The sequence below is a fragment of the Pipistrellus kuhlii genome, unplaced genomic scaffold (assembly GCF_014108245.1).
Source record: "Pipistrellus kuhlii isolate mPipKuh1 unplaced genomic scaffold, mPipKuh1.p scaffold_m20_p_3, whole genome shotgun sequence".
In the NCBI taxonomy this organism is placed as follows: domain Eukaryota; kingdom Metazoa; phylum Chordata; class Mammalia; order Chiroptera; family Vespertilionidae; genus Pipistrellus; species Pipistrellus kuhlii.
Window position 1 is genome coordinate 24,164,230 of NW_023425529.1, and position 14,381 is coordinate 24,178,610.

Genomic DNA, 14,381 nt, shown 5'->3' on the forward strand with positions numbered 1-14,381 from the left:
CTTCTTTCTCTCCATCTCCCTCTTCCCTCCTCTATCCTTTTCCCTCCCACTCTCTCTGAAAATGCAATGGGGTAAAATTAACTTCAGGTGAGCATCAACAAAAACAAATTTTCAAACCATATCCATTTCTGTGATGATGAACATGTTTTTAGGTTTTGAAGTTTTTGTTGTTATTTTCCTTGGTCATAAGCCATGCTGTCATGAATAGTGTGTGTGTGTGTGTGTGTGTGTGTGTGTGTGTGTATATGGTAGTACTTTGGATTTCAAGAAGTGGGAAATGACACATTTTCCATTTTGCTAGGCCCGGCCAGATTACCTTCCTAAAAGATATCAAAATGTACTTATACCAGTAAATGTTTGAGAAAACTCACTTACCTATTTAAGTTGTTTTAGTTTATGTTTTTTAATGTAGTTAGTTTCAAATTCTGAAAATATTAAAAAGAGAGATTAGAAACTGAATGTTTAATCTATGGATATAAAGAGCCAGGGTCCCTAACCACCAAGGCTCAACCAACACGGGAAGTCAAGCACTGACTGCCTAGGGGGCTGTGGATCAGGCCCAGAGGGAGGCCTGCAGAGAGAGGGGCAGGTTCTGAGCTGGCAGCTGTTGATCAGCTGTTGCCTCTCCCTTTCTCTCCTGGCTTTATTGGCAACCGAGCCTCTGTTTCTCTCGGGGCCTTCTCAGGGGCTGCTGATCGGCCCCGCCGCTTTGATCAGGCCCAGAGATAGGCCTAGAGACACTAATTGGCATAGAAACTGACCAATCAGAATTTAATCTGGGTGAACTGCGAAGGCAGAACCTAAGGTGGGGACTGAGGAAGGGTTTTAAGGGCAACAGCTGTTTGATGTAAGGTTTAAGAAAGCGGTTCAATATTTTCATGACTGGTTTGGTAGTATAGTGCATAGGCTGGCTATAGTCCAGATATAGGGATTATGTGTTTTTGTCTGCTAAGATCATCTCCTGCTGAAAAAGGCTTCCCCCCCCCCCCCAATTAAGCAATTCTATCCTATATATAATCAGTCTATACTATTAAAAGGGTAGTGTGCTAATTAGACTGGGTCAACCAATCATCTTCTGTATGTCCGACTTTCTTCCAAACAAAGCCAATGGTGGTAGGGGTCGAGGCAGTTAGGGGTGATCAGGCTGACAGGGAGGGAATTTGGGGGTGAGATCAGGCCAGCAGGAAAGAGCACTTGGGGGCAAGATTAGGCTGGCAGGGGAGGGCAGTTAGGGGCAATCAGGTGGGCATGCAGGTGAGCAGTTAGAAACCAGCGGTCCCAGATTGCAAGAGGGATGTCCAACCACTGGTTTAGGCCATAGGGATTGGGCCTAAACCAGAGATTGGACATCCCCCAAGGAGTCCCCAATTGGAGAGGGTGCAGACTGGATTATGGGGGACCATGCACAAAATTTGTGCACAAGGGCCCTAGTTTAAAATAAATGAAATTATTTCCTTTTTCTATAGATTTAAAAAGATATGTTTAGTATAAGTTATTTTTTATGCTTTTTTTAATAGGTATAGCAGTATCAAAGCCTTTCACAACAGTTAAGTACAAAAATGAGGTACGTTCGAATTATTTGTCTAACTATGTTATTTTAAATGTTTAAAACATGAATTAGAATTGTCTATTCATAAACTCATAACAAACGTATTTTTTAAATACATTCTAGTTATTGTTTTAATCTTAAAATTTCACTGGTTCAGTGATTTGGTACTTCTAACAAATGTGATTTTTCTTCCCTTAATGCAAAAAATTTAATCACTATTTTTCATCTCTATATTAGAACTTTAACATTGTCATGCTTTTTATAATAAAAGTAATTTGAATTTTTATCATTGCTATACTTGATAACATTTGTAGGATGATTGATAGAGAAGTTGGCTGTGTATCGTGCATACTATAAAGAAATTGCAACTACAAAGAGATACTGTCAACCGAATTGAAAGCATCTATGGTCTTACATTATGTATGAAAGCCAATCAAAAAGAAATGTTTGTTTTTCTTCCATTGAAAATGGCACAAAACATAGGCAACAAGATTTTCAAATTAATTTTTTTCTCTTCTGTTTTTAAAATGCAATGCAATCATTTCATGTATCTGTTTTAGACGTTGAATTACCAAAAAAGATACAATCCTATTTAAAACTATATTGACTTATCATAAGTATTTTCGGTGTTACTTTTCAATATGAGACTTTTGGCTTGGCAGTGTCCCTTTAACTATCTTAAAGCTAATTTAAGTTAACTTACCATTGCAAAGAATTTAGATCTACTTAACTCAGTATGCTTATCTAAATAAGGTGACTGTTCTACAATCTTTAGGAAGAGGAAGTAGCCCCACCTCGTCCTCCACTTCCTCGGTCCTATGACTTTACAGAGCAGCCTCCCATAATCCCCCCTCTGCCCAGTGATAGCAGCTCCTTGCTCTGTTATAGCAGGGGCCCAGTCCATCTGCCTGAAGACAAGAAGACTCAAGGTCAAGGATATACAAGAAATGGATCTCACTGTGTAAGTGGCTGCAGTAGCCACAGAATAATCAGTTTTATATGCCCTCTCATTTTTTTGAAAGTGAATTTATTTTACACTCAAACTTTTTTTTATAACACCGCTTTCAGCCAGGGCTGTTTTTGTTTATAACGTTATCCTTTTGTTTTGTTTTTCTGTTTTGGTTATATCATTCTCACTTTTTAATGTTTTCACAACTGTAATCATCCTTCATAATTTCATATTTTTCATAAATATTTTTATAGAATGGTTGCTTTGCATATGGTCAGATGAGTTGTATTTTAAACCTATCATGTCAGGATGTCGTGGACAAATGGAATCTTTTTAGGTCAGAAAGAAAGGGATTGCTGGGAATGATAAAAGGGTTGGGACGCACGCGGGCAGTTCAGTCTAGAAAAACTGTTAAGGTTGTGGACATTGCCAAGCAGAGACATCACCCATGGAAACTGGAAATGGAGGTTTGGGTTAAACAAATGTAAAATGCAATAAACAAGGAAAAGTGAACAAGGAAAAAGGCAATCGAACTAATTGAGTTAATATGATATAATTATTTTCAGGCCTCAGTTGTATTATGATAAAAATGTTCTAAAAATGACTCTATTCCCAAGAGGAATATTACTAACTTTTAAAACCAAAACATTTACCTGTTAAAAATACTTCAAATTGTTTTTCTTCTATCTTAGTTGTAGCATATATTAATTATTGTGTTATACCCAAGATAGGTAACTGAGGCTTTTAATTTTTAGAGTTTGATTTGAGTCTTTATTGGTAAACATTTTACAAGAAACTTGCACCAATTTTTTGTTTAATTGCATATCTTCCTTTCAAGGGTCCAGATTATAGACTCTACAAGAGTGAACCAGAGTTAACAACTGTGGCAGAAGTTGATGAATCTAATGGAGAAGAAAAATCAGAACCTGTTTCAGAAATGGAAGCTTCAGTTAAAGGTCAGAACTTGGGATGTGTTTTCAGACATTTTAGCAATAAATTCCATTTTCATGTTGAGCTAGTACATGAACAGTCCACAATCCCTTATCTGAAAACTTTGGAATCTGACAAGTTTTTTAATTCAGAAGGTTCATATATTTAAAAATGACATGACCCATAAACCATATATGATGTCACCTCAGCTAGGCATGAGGCAGCACCTTCTTTTAAACACATTGATATTTCTGGAATGTTCATCCTAAGTGGGATAAATCAGTTCCTGTGAGGTTTTACTGAGAAATAAGTTTATGACACACTTGTAAAAGGCTTTTCTTTTTGTGTTATTTTTTTATTTTTGGTTTTCTATTTAAAAATTATACATAATAAGAACAGACCTAGAGATAAGGAGCTATGGGTCAGACTGTTGGACCTCAAAGGGAGGGTGGGGATAAAAGGGAGAGATCACCCAAAGGACTTATGTGCATTCATATGAGCCTAACCAGTGGTCAAGGACAATAGGGGGGCGGGGGCATGAGTGGGGGATGGGTGGGGGATTGGAATGAGGAGTTGAGGACAAATATGTGATACCTTAATCAATAAAGAAATTTAGCCGAAGCCGGCTTGGCCCAGACCGGTAGCACATTGGTCTGCGGACTGAAAGGTCCCAGGTTCAATTCCTGTTGGAGGCACGTACGTTGGTTGCGGGCACATCCCCAGTGGGGGGTGTGCAGGAGGCAGCTGGTTGATGTTTCTCTCTCATCGAGGTTTCTGGCTCTCTATCTCTCTCCCTTCCTTTCTGTAAAAAATCAATAAAATATAAATGAAAGAAAGAAAGAAAGAAAAAAAGAAAGAAAGAAAGGAGAAAGAAAGAAAGAAAGAAAGAAAGAAAGAAAGAAAGAAAGAAAGAAAGAAAGAAAGAAAGAAATTTTAAAAGTAATAAAATAATAAGTGGTGATGAGAAAACTGGAAAAAAATTATACATAAAAGATTAAGGGCTGAAACAAATTTTTATAAAGTTTCTATAAAATGAATAAATTCCATGAAATAATACCATTATTCTTTTTGATGCTGATCGTTCTTCAGTATTGTAAAGAAAGAGGGTAGCAGGAAGGGGGCTATTCAGGATTAAAAATGTTGAAAATGCCAGATATAATGCAATGTTTGAACCTTGATTGGATTATGGTTTGAAGGAAAATTCTGTAAAGAGATTCTTGGGATAATTATGGAAATATAAATATATTCTAGATAGTATCTAATAGTAAGTAATATTATGATATTGTGGTAATGTATGAGAATGTGTTATGTGAATATTGAATCACTTAGAAGAATATTTGTAAGTTATTCTCATTTAAAACTAGTTACTTTTCTTCAAAATTTAAAATTTCTGCCCATCAGTCAAAACCGGTTTGGCTCAGTGGTAGAGTGTCGGTCTGCAGACTGAAAGGTCCCAGGTTCGATTCCAGTCAAGGGCATGTACCTTGGTTGCGGGCACATCCCCAGTAGGGGGTGTGCAAGAGGCAGCTGATCGATGATTCTCTTTCATCGATGTTTCTAACTCTCTATCCCTCTCTCTTCCTCTCTGTGAAAAATCAATAAAATATATTTTTTTTAAAAAGAAAAGAAAAGAAAGAGACCAACTGGAAATTAAGGACATATAGGTAAATCACTTAAACCTTCCCAGCTACTTTCTGTCATCTGAGAGATGTGAGAGGATTACATTAAGGTACTAAAAATGTGAATGTTTCCTGAAGAAGCAGAGAAGCAGCAGAGGGCTAATGCAGACTGACTCCAGCCATGCTGCTGCTGAGCTCTGTGGACTTGAGGAAGCAAATAACCCGTAAGAATCTATGATCGATTAGGGGTACTGAAGTTTTTAAATATTTTTTATTGATTGATGAGAGAGAGAGAGAGAGAGAACCATTAATTTATTGCTCCACTTATTTATGCATTCATTGGTTTATTTTTGTATGGGCCCTCACCAGGGGATTGAACCCACAACCTTATGGTATCAAGACACTCTAACAAACTGAGCTACCCAGCCAGAGGATTTTTAATATCATCTTTTAATTTGTAGGACGTTATTTCTAAATCTAACCCTAAATTTATCTGGTAATATCATTGGCTAGCTTATGAGCTAGAATCTTATCTAATAAAAGAATAATATGCAAATTGATCATACCTCTGCTACACCCACCAGCCAATCAGATTGAGTATGCAAATTAACCCCAACCAAGATGGCTGCAGCCACAGAGAGCTGGAGGGAGGCTTGGGTTTCCCAGGCAATGGAAGAAGCCAAGCTTTCCGCCTGCCTTAGCTGGCCTAAGCCTCCACTCAAGGCTACAAAGTTTCAATTATAGAAGGTAAACAAATCCAAACAGAAATGGCTGCAGCCATGGAACAAGCAGGAGGCTTGGCTCCCCTCCAGGCTACAAAGTTTCAATTGTAGAAGACACATAAATCCCACATACCAGGCCCTCCACTTGGGTCACCGGGGGGTGTCGCCAGCCTGCAAACCACCACAGGCCCCTCACCCAGGTTGCCCATGCCCCAAGGGACACCCTTCAGGGCAAACCAGCTGGCCCCCACCCGTGCACCAAGCCTGTATCTATCTAATAAAAGAGTAATGTGCAGATTTACCATCACTCCAACACAAGATTGCTGCTTCCATGTGGTCAAAGATCCTGCCCCCCTGTGGACACAAGATGGCCAACAGGGGAGGGCAGTTGGGAGGGACCAGGCCTGCAAAGGAGGGCAGTTGGAGGTGATCAGCCCTGTAGGGGAGGGCAGTTAGGGTGACTAGCTCGCAGAGGAGGGAAGTTGGGGGCAAACAGGCTGGCAAGGGAGCAGTTAGACATCAATCAGGCTGGCATGGGAATAGTTAGGGGATGAGCAGGCTGACAGGCAGAAGTGGTTGGGGCAATCAGGAAGGCAGGCAGGCGAGCAGTTGGGAGCCAGCAGTCTTGGATTGTGAAAGGGTCCCAGATTGGAGAGGGTGCCGGCTGGGCTGAGGGACACCACCACCCCATCCTCCCCGCCCCCCCCCCTCCCCCCCGCCACGAATTTCATGCACTAGGCCTCTAGTAGGTAATAGAAGGCTAGTACATTTTCCCTGGCTCTTTCCAAACAATAAATTTGTATTATGATTTTAAAAGCCTCAGAAATCAAGGATGTAAAAAAAAAAACAAAAACAAAAAGCCATGTTATGTGAGAGATGACTCCTATTTTAATTTTTAGGTTCCCACTTTCCTGTTGGAGTGGTGTCTCCAAGAACAAAGTCACCAACACCCGAATCCTCGACAATAGCCTCATATGTGACCTTAAGGAAAACGAAGAAGATGGTGGATTCAAGAACGGTATTTAGCTAGAAATTAATTTCTAGAAGGAGTCTGACACTTCTAAGAATTTCCTTGGGGGGAGTGATAGACGTGTCCTGTGGTCACCCAGCGAATGGGTTTCCAAGCTAGCCTGAGTTTGCAGGGCCTCTCACCTGGGGTGGATTTGGAGTTTGCCAGTCCTCTGGCTACTCTGCGAAGTGTGAGTTGGGATTGGGAAATAAATCCTGTGTTTCACACTTCCATCTGAGATCATTGAATTCAAACTGGCTCCAAACCAGGCTGGTAGTTTTAGAAATTTGAGCTGCAAAAGAACTTTTACTTTGCAAAGTCTCTACTTACTTGGTGTGAGATAATTTTAAGCTATAAGAACAGACTGAATGGTATGACAAAGAAAAAGGTCTATGGTTATCTTTGAAAGATATTAAAGTATAGCTACCCAGTATATGACAAAAAAAATATGACAAATTATATATAAGAACTATCTTTTCAATTAATACAAAATTGTAAAGATCTATAGGAATAATTAATGTAGAATAAAATAATAGCTATGTGTCAATATTAACAGTAATCATGATTCTATAATACTATTATTTGTTCATAGAGAGAGAAATATCCTTACTATTTTTTTTTAATATACTTTATTGATTTTTTACAGAGAGGAAGAGAGAGGGATAGAGAGTCAGAAACATCGATGAGAGAGAATCATCAATCAGCTGCCTCCTGCACCACCACACCCCTCCCTCCCCCACACTGGGGACGTGCCCACAACCAAGGCACATGCCCTTGACCGGAATTGAACCCGGGACCTTTCAGTCCGCAAGCTGACGCTCTATCCACTGAGCCAAACCAGTTTCGGCTACCCTTACTATTTTCTTTTCTCTTTCTCCTCTCTTTTCATCATAGACTGTGCATCACCAATTATCTATTAAGGTTAAAATAACTTGCCTTTCTGGTGTTATATAAGTGACATTCAAAACCTTCACTTTTGATTTTGAGGAGAAAAGAAATGCATTTTGTTTCAACATACTTTTCCAAAGTCACTATAATTATGTATTCATATGTTTATTCTTTAATTTAAAGGAAAGACCAAGGAGTGCAGTGGAGCAGCTGTGTTTGGCGGAAACTACTCGACCTAGGATGACTGTGGAAGAACAAATGGAAAGAATAAGGAGGCATCAACAAGCATGCTTAAGGGAAAAGAAGAAAGCATTAAACGTTATTGGTGCTTTAGATCAGTCACCCTTACAGAGTCCTTCAAACTTAAGGGATAATCCATTCAGGGTTATTACCCAGGTATATCAGTTCCTTTTAATCATTGTGTGAAAATCTAGTATCACTTGAATCTTAGAATCATAGTTACATGTTTCCTGGGTTTTCACGTGTCTGCTGTATGGATATTTATTTTCATTATTTAACTGGTATAATAATAAGCTAGGACAGCTTAGTATAGTGGAAATTGCCCTGTGTTCAAAAACCAAAGCTTGTGTGCTTTTGCACCAGCAGTGGACTTAATCTCCTCTGCTATAACTCAGGTAATGATCCGATGTGTCCCCTCTCCCCCACAGAGATACCAAGAAGATAAAAGTGCTTTCAGCAAATGTAAAATGCCATGCAGGTTACCAAGAGAGTCCCCAATTCCCCTCCCAATAAAATGTGTATGACTCTGTGGCCTAATTTCACATGACCTAAATTAGAGCCGGAGAGAGCTTCTAAATTAAAGCTCTGCTGTTCATCGCATTTCAACTTCAGTCTCGTAAACTGACAACCTTTCATTCCTTATTCTTTGTTTGTTTGTTACCCTGTTTAATAAAGCAGAGCGTAGTAGCTTCAGTTTGATCTATCCCCGATAGTAGACATGGATCAGCTGAAAGTGCTTCCCTGTCTTCGTAGAAATTTCCTTTTCATCTAACCAAGAGCAGGCATCACTGCTGGAGAGTCAGCTGATTAGCAGTTGAATAACTGCAGTCTACAAATTACAAAATGGTTGATTTTAAAAATAAGAGAAATGAGGTTTGGCTCAGTGGATAGAGTGTCGGCCTGTGGACTCAAGGGTCCCAGGTTCGATTCCGGTCAAGGGCATGTACCTTGGTTGTGGACACATACCCGGTGGGGAGTGTGCCAGATCGATGTTTCTATTTCTAGCTCACTATCCTTCTCCCTTCCTCTCTGTAAAGAATCAATAAAATATATTTTTTTAAAATAAAATTAAGAGAAATGAGGATGAAGAAGTGTGTGGAATACTGCCTTTTGTTAGTATGCTATATATTAATACCTAAATAGTTAATATGTAAGTGATGTATATAAGTATAGTGATATATATTAAACAGATCTTGTTCCTGTTGATTTTCATATTGAGTGAAGATCTATTGAAATAGCTTTCTTTGGAAATCAGCAGGTGCCATCTCAATGGCTGCATAGTGTGACCCTAAGACTGCTCTGTGTCTTTTGGACAGACTCGAAGGAAGGATGATAACAGTAAGGACCCGGACACTGTCATTAGAGAAAATGACGTAAAGCCAAACCACGAAACTCCTGCAGAGGAAATTGTTCGACTAAAAGAAGCTGAACCTCAAAACACAGATTTCAGCGAAGAGGTACAGAGCTTATTTTTGGACAGATAATTCTAAAGGGTCGGGGTAGGTTTTTGAAGATGAGATCAGTTGTATTAAGGATGCAAGTATTGTTTCATTCTGCCACAAAAGGCAATGAAAAGATCTAAGTAAAATGATCAGTTTTATATAATTTGATTAATTTAAAACTTCAAAGCATGGCCAATCAAGGCTGGACTAAATTGCTGCAGGCCCAATTAAATTTGGACTTGTGTATCCCAAAACAACTAAAGCAATGTGCTTCGTCCCTTTGGGCAAATGACTTTTCATGTTAGTAATAAAGAATGTTGAGGCAGCCAAAACCAGTTTGGCTCAGCGGTAGAGCATCGGTCTGCGGACTGAAACGTCCCAGGTTCGATTCCTGTCAAGGGCATGTACATTGGTTGCGGGCACATCCCTGGTAGGGGGTGTGCAAGAGGCAGCTGGTTGATGTTTCTCTCTCATTGACATTTCTAGCTCTCTATCTCTCTCCTTTCCTCTCTGTAAGAAAAATCAATAAAATGTATTAAAAAAGAATGTTGAGGCATTTTAGATCTTGCTCCTTGGCATGTCAGTTTGATGCAAATAAACTCTTATAAAAAATGTTTTTAATGTTAATATTTTTAAGATAACCTGAACCTACATTTGTATTTCAGTAAGTATTTGACAGTATATAATTTTTTAAAACTTTTATTTGGTAATTATTTTAGATTTACTACTAAATATAGATATGGTATGAATGCCTTAAAAAAGAAAACTTTCTTCTCTATTCTGTAGTTTAAAAAAACAGAAAATGTTTTATACGAAACACTTCTCAAGCCTGAACCAAATGGCGTAAATTCTGAGGAAGTGACGGATAAAGGAAGAAACAAAGAAAACATGCCAGAAGATGTTTCATGCAGGTAATAATTAAGGGAAACAAACAAATCATTCATATAACTGCTTAAAAATGGTAAACTTCAGAGTCAAAAAGTCTTGTATTCCGGTCCCAGCAAGCTATATACCTACTTACGGTGCAGTTTTCTCTCTTAGAAGAATGGGGCTAATAAGGTATCTGTTTCACAAATGTGTTGTAAGGGTTAAAAAAGAAAATACAGCCGAAACCAGTTTGGCTCATTGGGTAGAGCATTGGCCTTCGGACTGAAAGGTCCCAAGTTCGATTCCGGTCAAGGGCATGTACCTTGGTAGCGGGCACATCCCCAGTAGGGGGTGTGCAAGAGGCAGCTGATCAATGTATCTCTCTCATCGATGTTTCTAACTCTCTATCCCTCTCCCCTCCTCACTGTAAAAAATCAATAAAATATATTTTAAAAAGAAAGAAAAGAAAATACATGTTTAGCACTTAACACTGTGCTTAGCACCTAAGAAGTAGTTAATGCCTTTTTAAATTTATTTATTTTTAAATATATTTTTACTGATTTCAGAGAGGAAGGAAGAGGGAGAGAGAGATAGACATATCAATAATGATGAGAGAGAACCACCTATTGGCTGTCTCCTGCAAGTTCCCCACTGGGGACCAAGCCCACGACTGAAATCAAACCTGGGACCCTTCAGTTTGCAGGCCGACACTCTATCCACTGAGCAAAACCAGCCAGGATAATACCTTTTTTTTTTTTTAGAAGAGCAAGCAGTGAAATAAGGAAGGGCATAGAAGCCACAGGAGAGCCCAGATTGGGCTGCTTTGGCTCACTGGGAAGTGGGAGAAAGGGGAGCCTTAGAGACAGGTTCAGGGGGTGAGCCCAGGATACACTAATGCTGCCCATTGACTTAAACTTCTGGTTTAAGTCTCCTGAGGTCCCTTAAAGATTGAGGGATAGTGCCTGTGGGGAAGGAATAGGGGGAATAAAATGGCATGGGTATGCTCTCTGCAGGGGGAGCGCCTTGATACCTTTTCTTTAGATGCCAACAGGCACATAAGCTATAGCCAAGTAATGATAGACATTGCCTTTGTAATGACAGACATAGATCAAAAGAAGTCTAAGTTGTTTGATAAGTAAGTGTTTCAACAATTATGGTGCTTTGCTATTTATTTTTTTTAGCTGTGTTTGTTAGCTAGCATCTTTAAGTGCATATGCTCAGTGTCATCCTCCATTTAAAAAGTTACCAGTGTTAGAAAAGAGAAATGCTATGAATTAGTGTTATTAGCAATGCCTTATATTTCAAATTCAATTCTGCTATTCACTGAAGACATTGAACAAAATATTTGGCAAAAGCTGATAAGAAAAACATCTCTGCTGATTTTTTGTTAATAGGCATAGATGGAAACACACCCAGTATAATGAGTATACATACAATAGACAACAGTATGGGGACAGCCAGAGGGAAAGGGAGGGGGGGAGGTGGAAGAGGCAAAGGGGGTAAGTGGGGATGGAAAGAGACTTGACTTTGGGCAATGGGCACATGGTGCAGGTGCAGGTATTTCATTGAGTTGTGCACTTGAAACCTAATAATGGTATCCAATATTACCCCCAATAAACCCAGTTTTTAAAAATCTATGAGTTCAGCCTGGCTGGTGTTGCTCGGTTGTTGAGTATTGACCCATACACCAAGAGGTCACCAGTTTGATTCCCAGTCAGTTCGCATGCCCTTGTGTGGGCTTGATCCCCAGTAGGGGGTGTGCAGGAGGCAGCCAATCGATGATTCTATCTCATTGATGTTTCTTTCTCTCCCTCTCCTTTCCTTTCCAAAAATCAACTAAAAAAAAAAACAAAAACAAAAAACAAACACATTTTAATAAATTAGAAGAAAAATTAATTGCATTCTGTAATAAATTTTAAAACATCTATTTTCATTAGCCCTCAAGATGAGACACAGATCACAAATCATAAGTCAGAAGGCCATCCTGAAGAAAATGCAGAGGACAATATTGAGGAGCAGGAAGAAAGTGTTGAATCTTATCAACTAACTCCTGAGGCTTCTAAAGAGAACCAAACAACAACAGGTAGATATTACACATTTCATGGTTTTCTCGCCAACGCTTCCTCGGACCTCTGCACCTGTTTCCCATGTAAAGGTTTTAGCAAGAGAGACGCTTAAGTACCCTGACTACGGATCCATCAACCTTTGCCTCCCACAAGCACCTTCAGGAAGGATGCCGCTGAGAAAGGAGGAAAGGGTGACCCCTGCCTAACCAGCTAGGTACCCTCAGAGGCTGTCCTCAATTGGGATCATTTTTTTATTTTGGTTTTGCTTTTAATCTTAACACATACCATAAATTCTTTTCTAATAAGAAGATTCTTCAAAACCTGGAAAATTTATCTGTTAGGGTCTCTTAGAGGAGGTTTTCAGAGTGTTCACAAACCTGCCACTGCAGAAACTGGACGACTGAATGTCTAAGTTGGTAAAATGGATGTTTGGCCTCTACTGCAGTAATGGGTTATTACCCACATCTGGGCTTTTTGATGAGAAGAAGACTGTAATCCATAGCTAAAGATTAAAGATTTCTGTGCTATTCTTCGTTCACATTTTTTAAGCTCTTCACATCTTTTTTCTCTCTTTTCTTCATTTAAGACTTTTGGGGGGGTAAGGGGGATCATACCACTAATATATATTATTGGCTCAAAAAACTATTCCTAGTAATCCTCCCCCTCCCCCACCACCCTTCTGATCACTTTGCAGAAGGGTAGGTACAATGAAATTCAGTTATTCGGAATTGTCCTTAGATAAAGCATTTTTTTTTTTTGCATTTGATATGCATGTAACATGCAAATTTATCTCATCATGATCCTTTGTAACTAATAGTAACTGCTCTCTCTTCCTTTGTCTCACCATCACTTACAAAGTGCTGTACCCTGGAATTCTCACTTATGCTTTCATTGTCAGTGACAATTTTAGTTATTGTTGTGGTCCGTCTGGGTCAAAGTGGTGTTGTGACTATTAAAACCACAATGTTTAAACTGTGGTTTATACCGCATGGAACTAGAAAGGCTTTTAAAAGTAATTCACTGCTAGACACCTGGAAATTGACTTCAAAGCAAAAAAATGAAAAAAGTCCTTATAATACTATAATAAAGGGTAATAGGCAAATTGTTCCCTCCACCAGGATATGGACTGGAGGCCCCTCCCCACCAGCCTGGCCCAATCGCCCTGCCAGCCGGTGGACCTCACCCGTGCACGAATTCGTGCACCAAGCACCAAATTTAAAAAAAAAAAAAAATCCCATTTTTATGAGATACAATTGACATAACACTATGTAAGTTTAAGATCTGCATGGAAGAAAAAGTTTAAACCGTGTTCCAGAGACATTTCATGCCGAATACTCCTTCCCAGATTAGAAAGTAACAAACCAAATGCAGCTAGCTATTCCTTCCTTCTCAAAACATGTTCTCCGCAGCATTAGATTTCCTTCCCCGGGTGTCTTAAAGATGTTTCTCTTCTCGTGTTTTCTTGGTGTTTCAGTGAAAAGCCTGCCCTCGTCTCCGGAGTCCTCCGCGTCCCCGGGCCCGCCCGCCCAGCCGCAGCTCCCGGAGGGGTCGCATTTCATGTGTGTGTAGCCTCGGACCAAGTACGTGGTTTCCCTTCGCGCTTTCCCCTTGGCCCTCCTCCTGACCGGCGGGAATTGTATTCATTTGCTGGTTTAGGGGATAAAAACGGAGATTAAGCGCGGGCCAGGCCTGGGGATGGTTGGCAGAGCAAGTCTTGGAACCACAAGCAGTACTCACGTTTCCACCGCTGGCCCTTCCAGGGATTGGCCGTCTTCCAGCGTCTCCCAGCATTTTCCCTGTCTCTTATTTCATCTGTGGAAACAGCAAAACCTGGCGGGGTCGGCCTACACCAGCACAGGCCTCCCTGTGTTTTGCAGCTGTGTTCCCATGGAGTGTTCCTTTCCATAGCCGGATCGCAGAAGTCTGTTGAAGTCATTACATGTCGAGGGAGTAATGTTTCTTAAGTTAGTTTGACTTATCTACCGCATTGGGAGTTTGTTCATTATTTCAAAGGACAAAGAAATGTTTATGGGATAGTCTAATAGATGGAATATTAAAATCTTTAAGATACATCAGAAATGATTTCTAAATTTAAGGGAA

At 39.7% G+C, this 14,381-nt stretch overlaps 1 protein-coding gene across 21 annotated transcripts in view; it reads left to right on the top strand.

Annotated features, from left to right (window-relative positions):
- Nucleotides 1-14,381, top strand: part of PLEKHA5 (pleckstrin homology domain containing A5) — a 203,807-nt gene that overhangs the window by 187,086 nt on the left and 2,340 nt on the right. For 12 of the 21 annotated variants that reach the window (XM_036459053.2, XM_036459055.2, XM_036459057.2 and 9 more), the window contains 9 exons: nucleotides 1,518-1,564; nucleotides 2,325-2,510; nucleotides 3,337-3,454; nucleotides 6,669-6,787; nucleotides 7,850-8,062; nucleotides 9,223-9,363; nucleotides 10,135-10,259; nucleotides 12,153-12,298; nucleotides 13,756-13,861. In XM_036459053.2, coding sequence (XP_036314946.1) covers nucleotides 1,518-1,564; nucleotides 2,325-2,510; nucleotides 3,337-3,454; nucleotides 6,669-6,787; nucleotides 7,850-8,062; nucleotides 9,223-9,363; nucleotides 10,135-10,259; nucleotides 12,153-12,298; nucleotides 13,756-13,850 — 1,190 coding nt within the window. In that variant the 3' untranslated portion in view covers nucleotides 13,851-13,861. Of the gene's footprint in view, nucleotides 1-1,517; nucleotides 1,565-2,324; nucleotides 2,511-3,336; nucleotides 3,455-6,668; nucleotides 6,788-7,849; nucleotides 8,063-9,222; nucleotides 9,364-10,134; nucleotides 10,260-12,152; nucleotides 12,299-13,755; nucleotides 13,862-14,381 lie in introns of those variants that run through there. The other 9 variants (XM_036459059.2, XM_036459061.2, XM_036459060.2 and 6 more) reach the window with 2 other exon arrangements.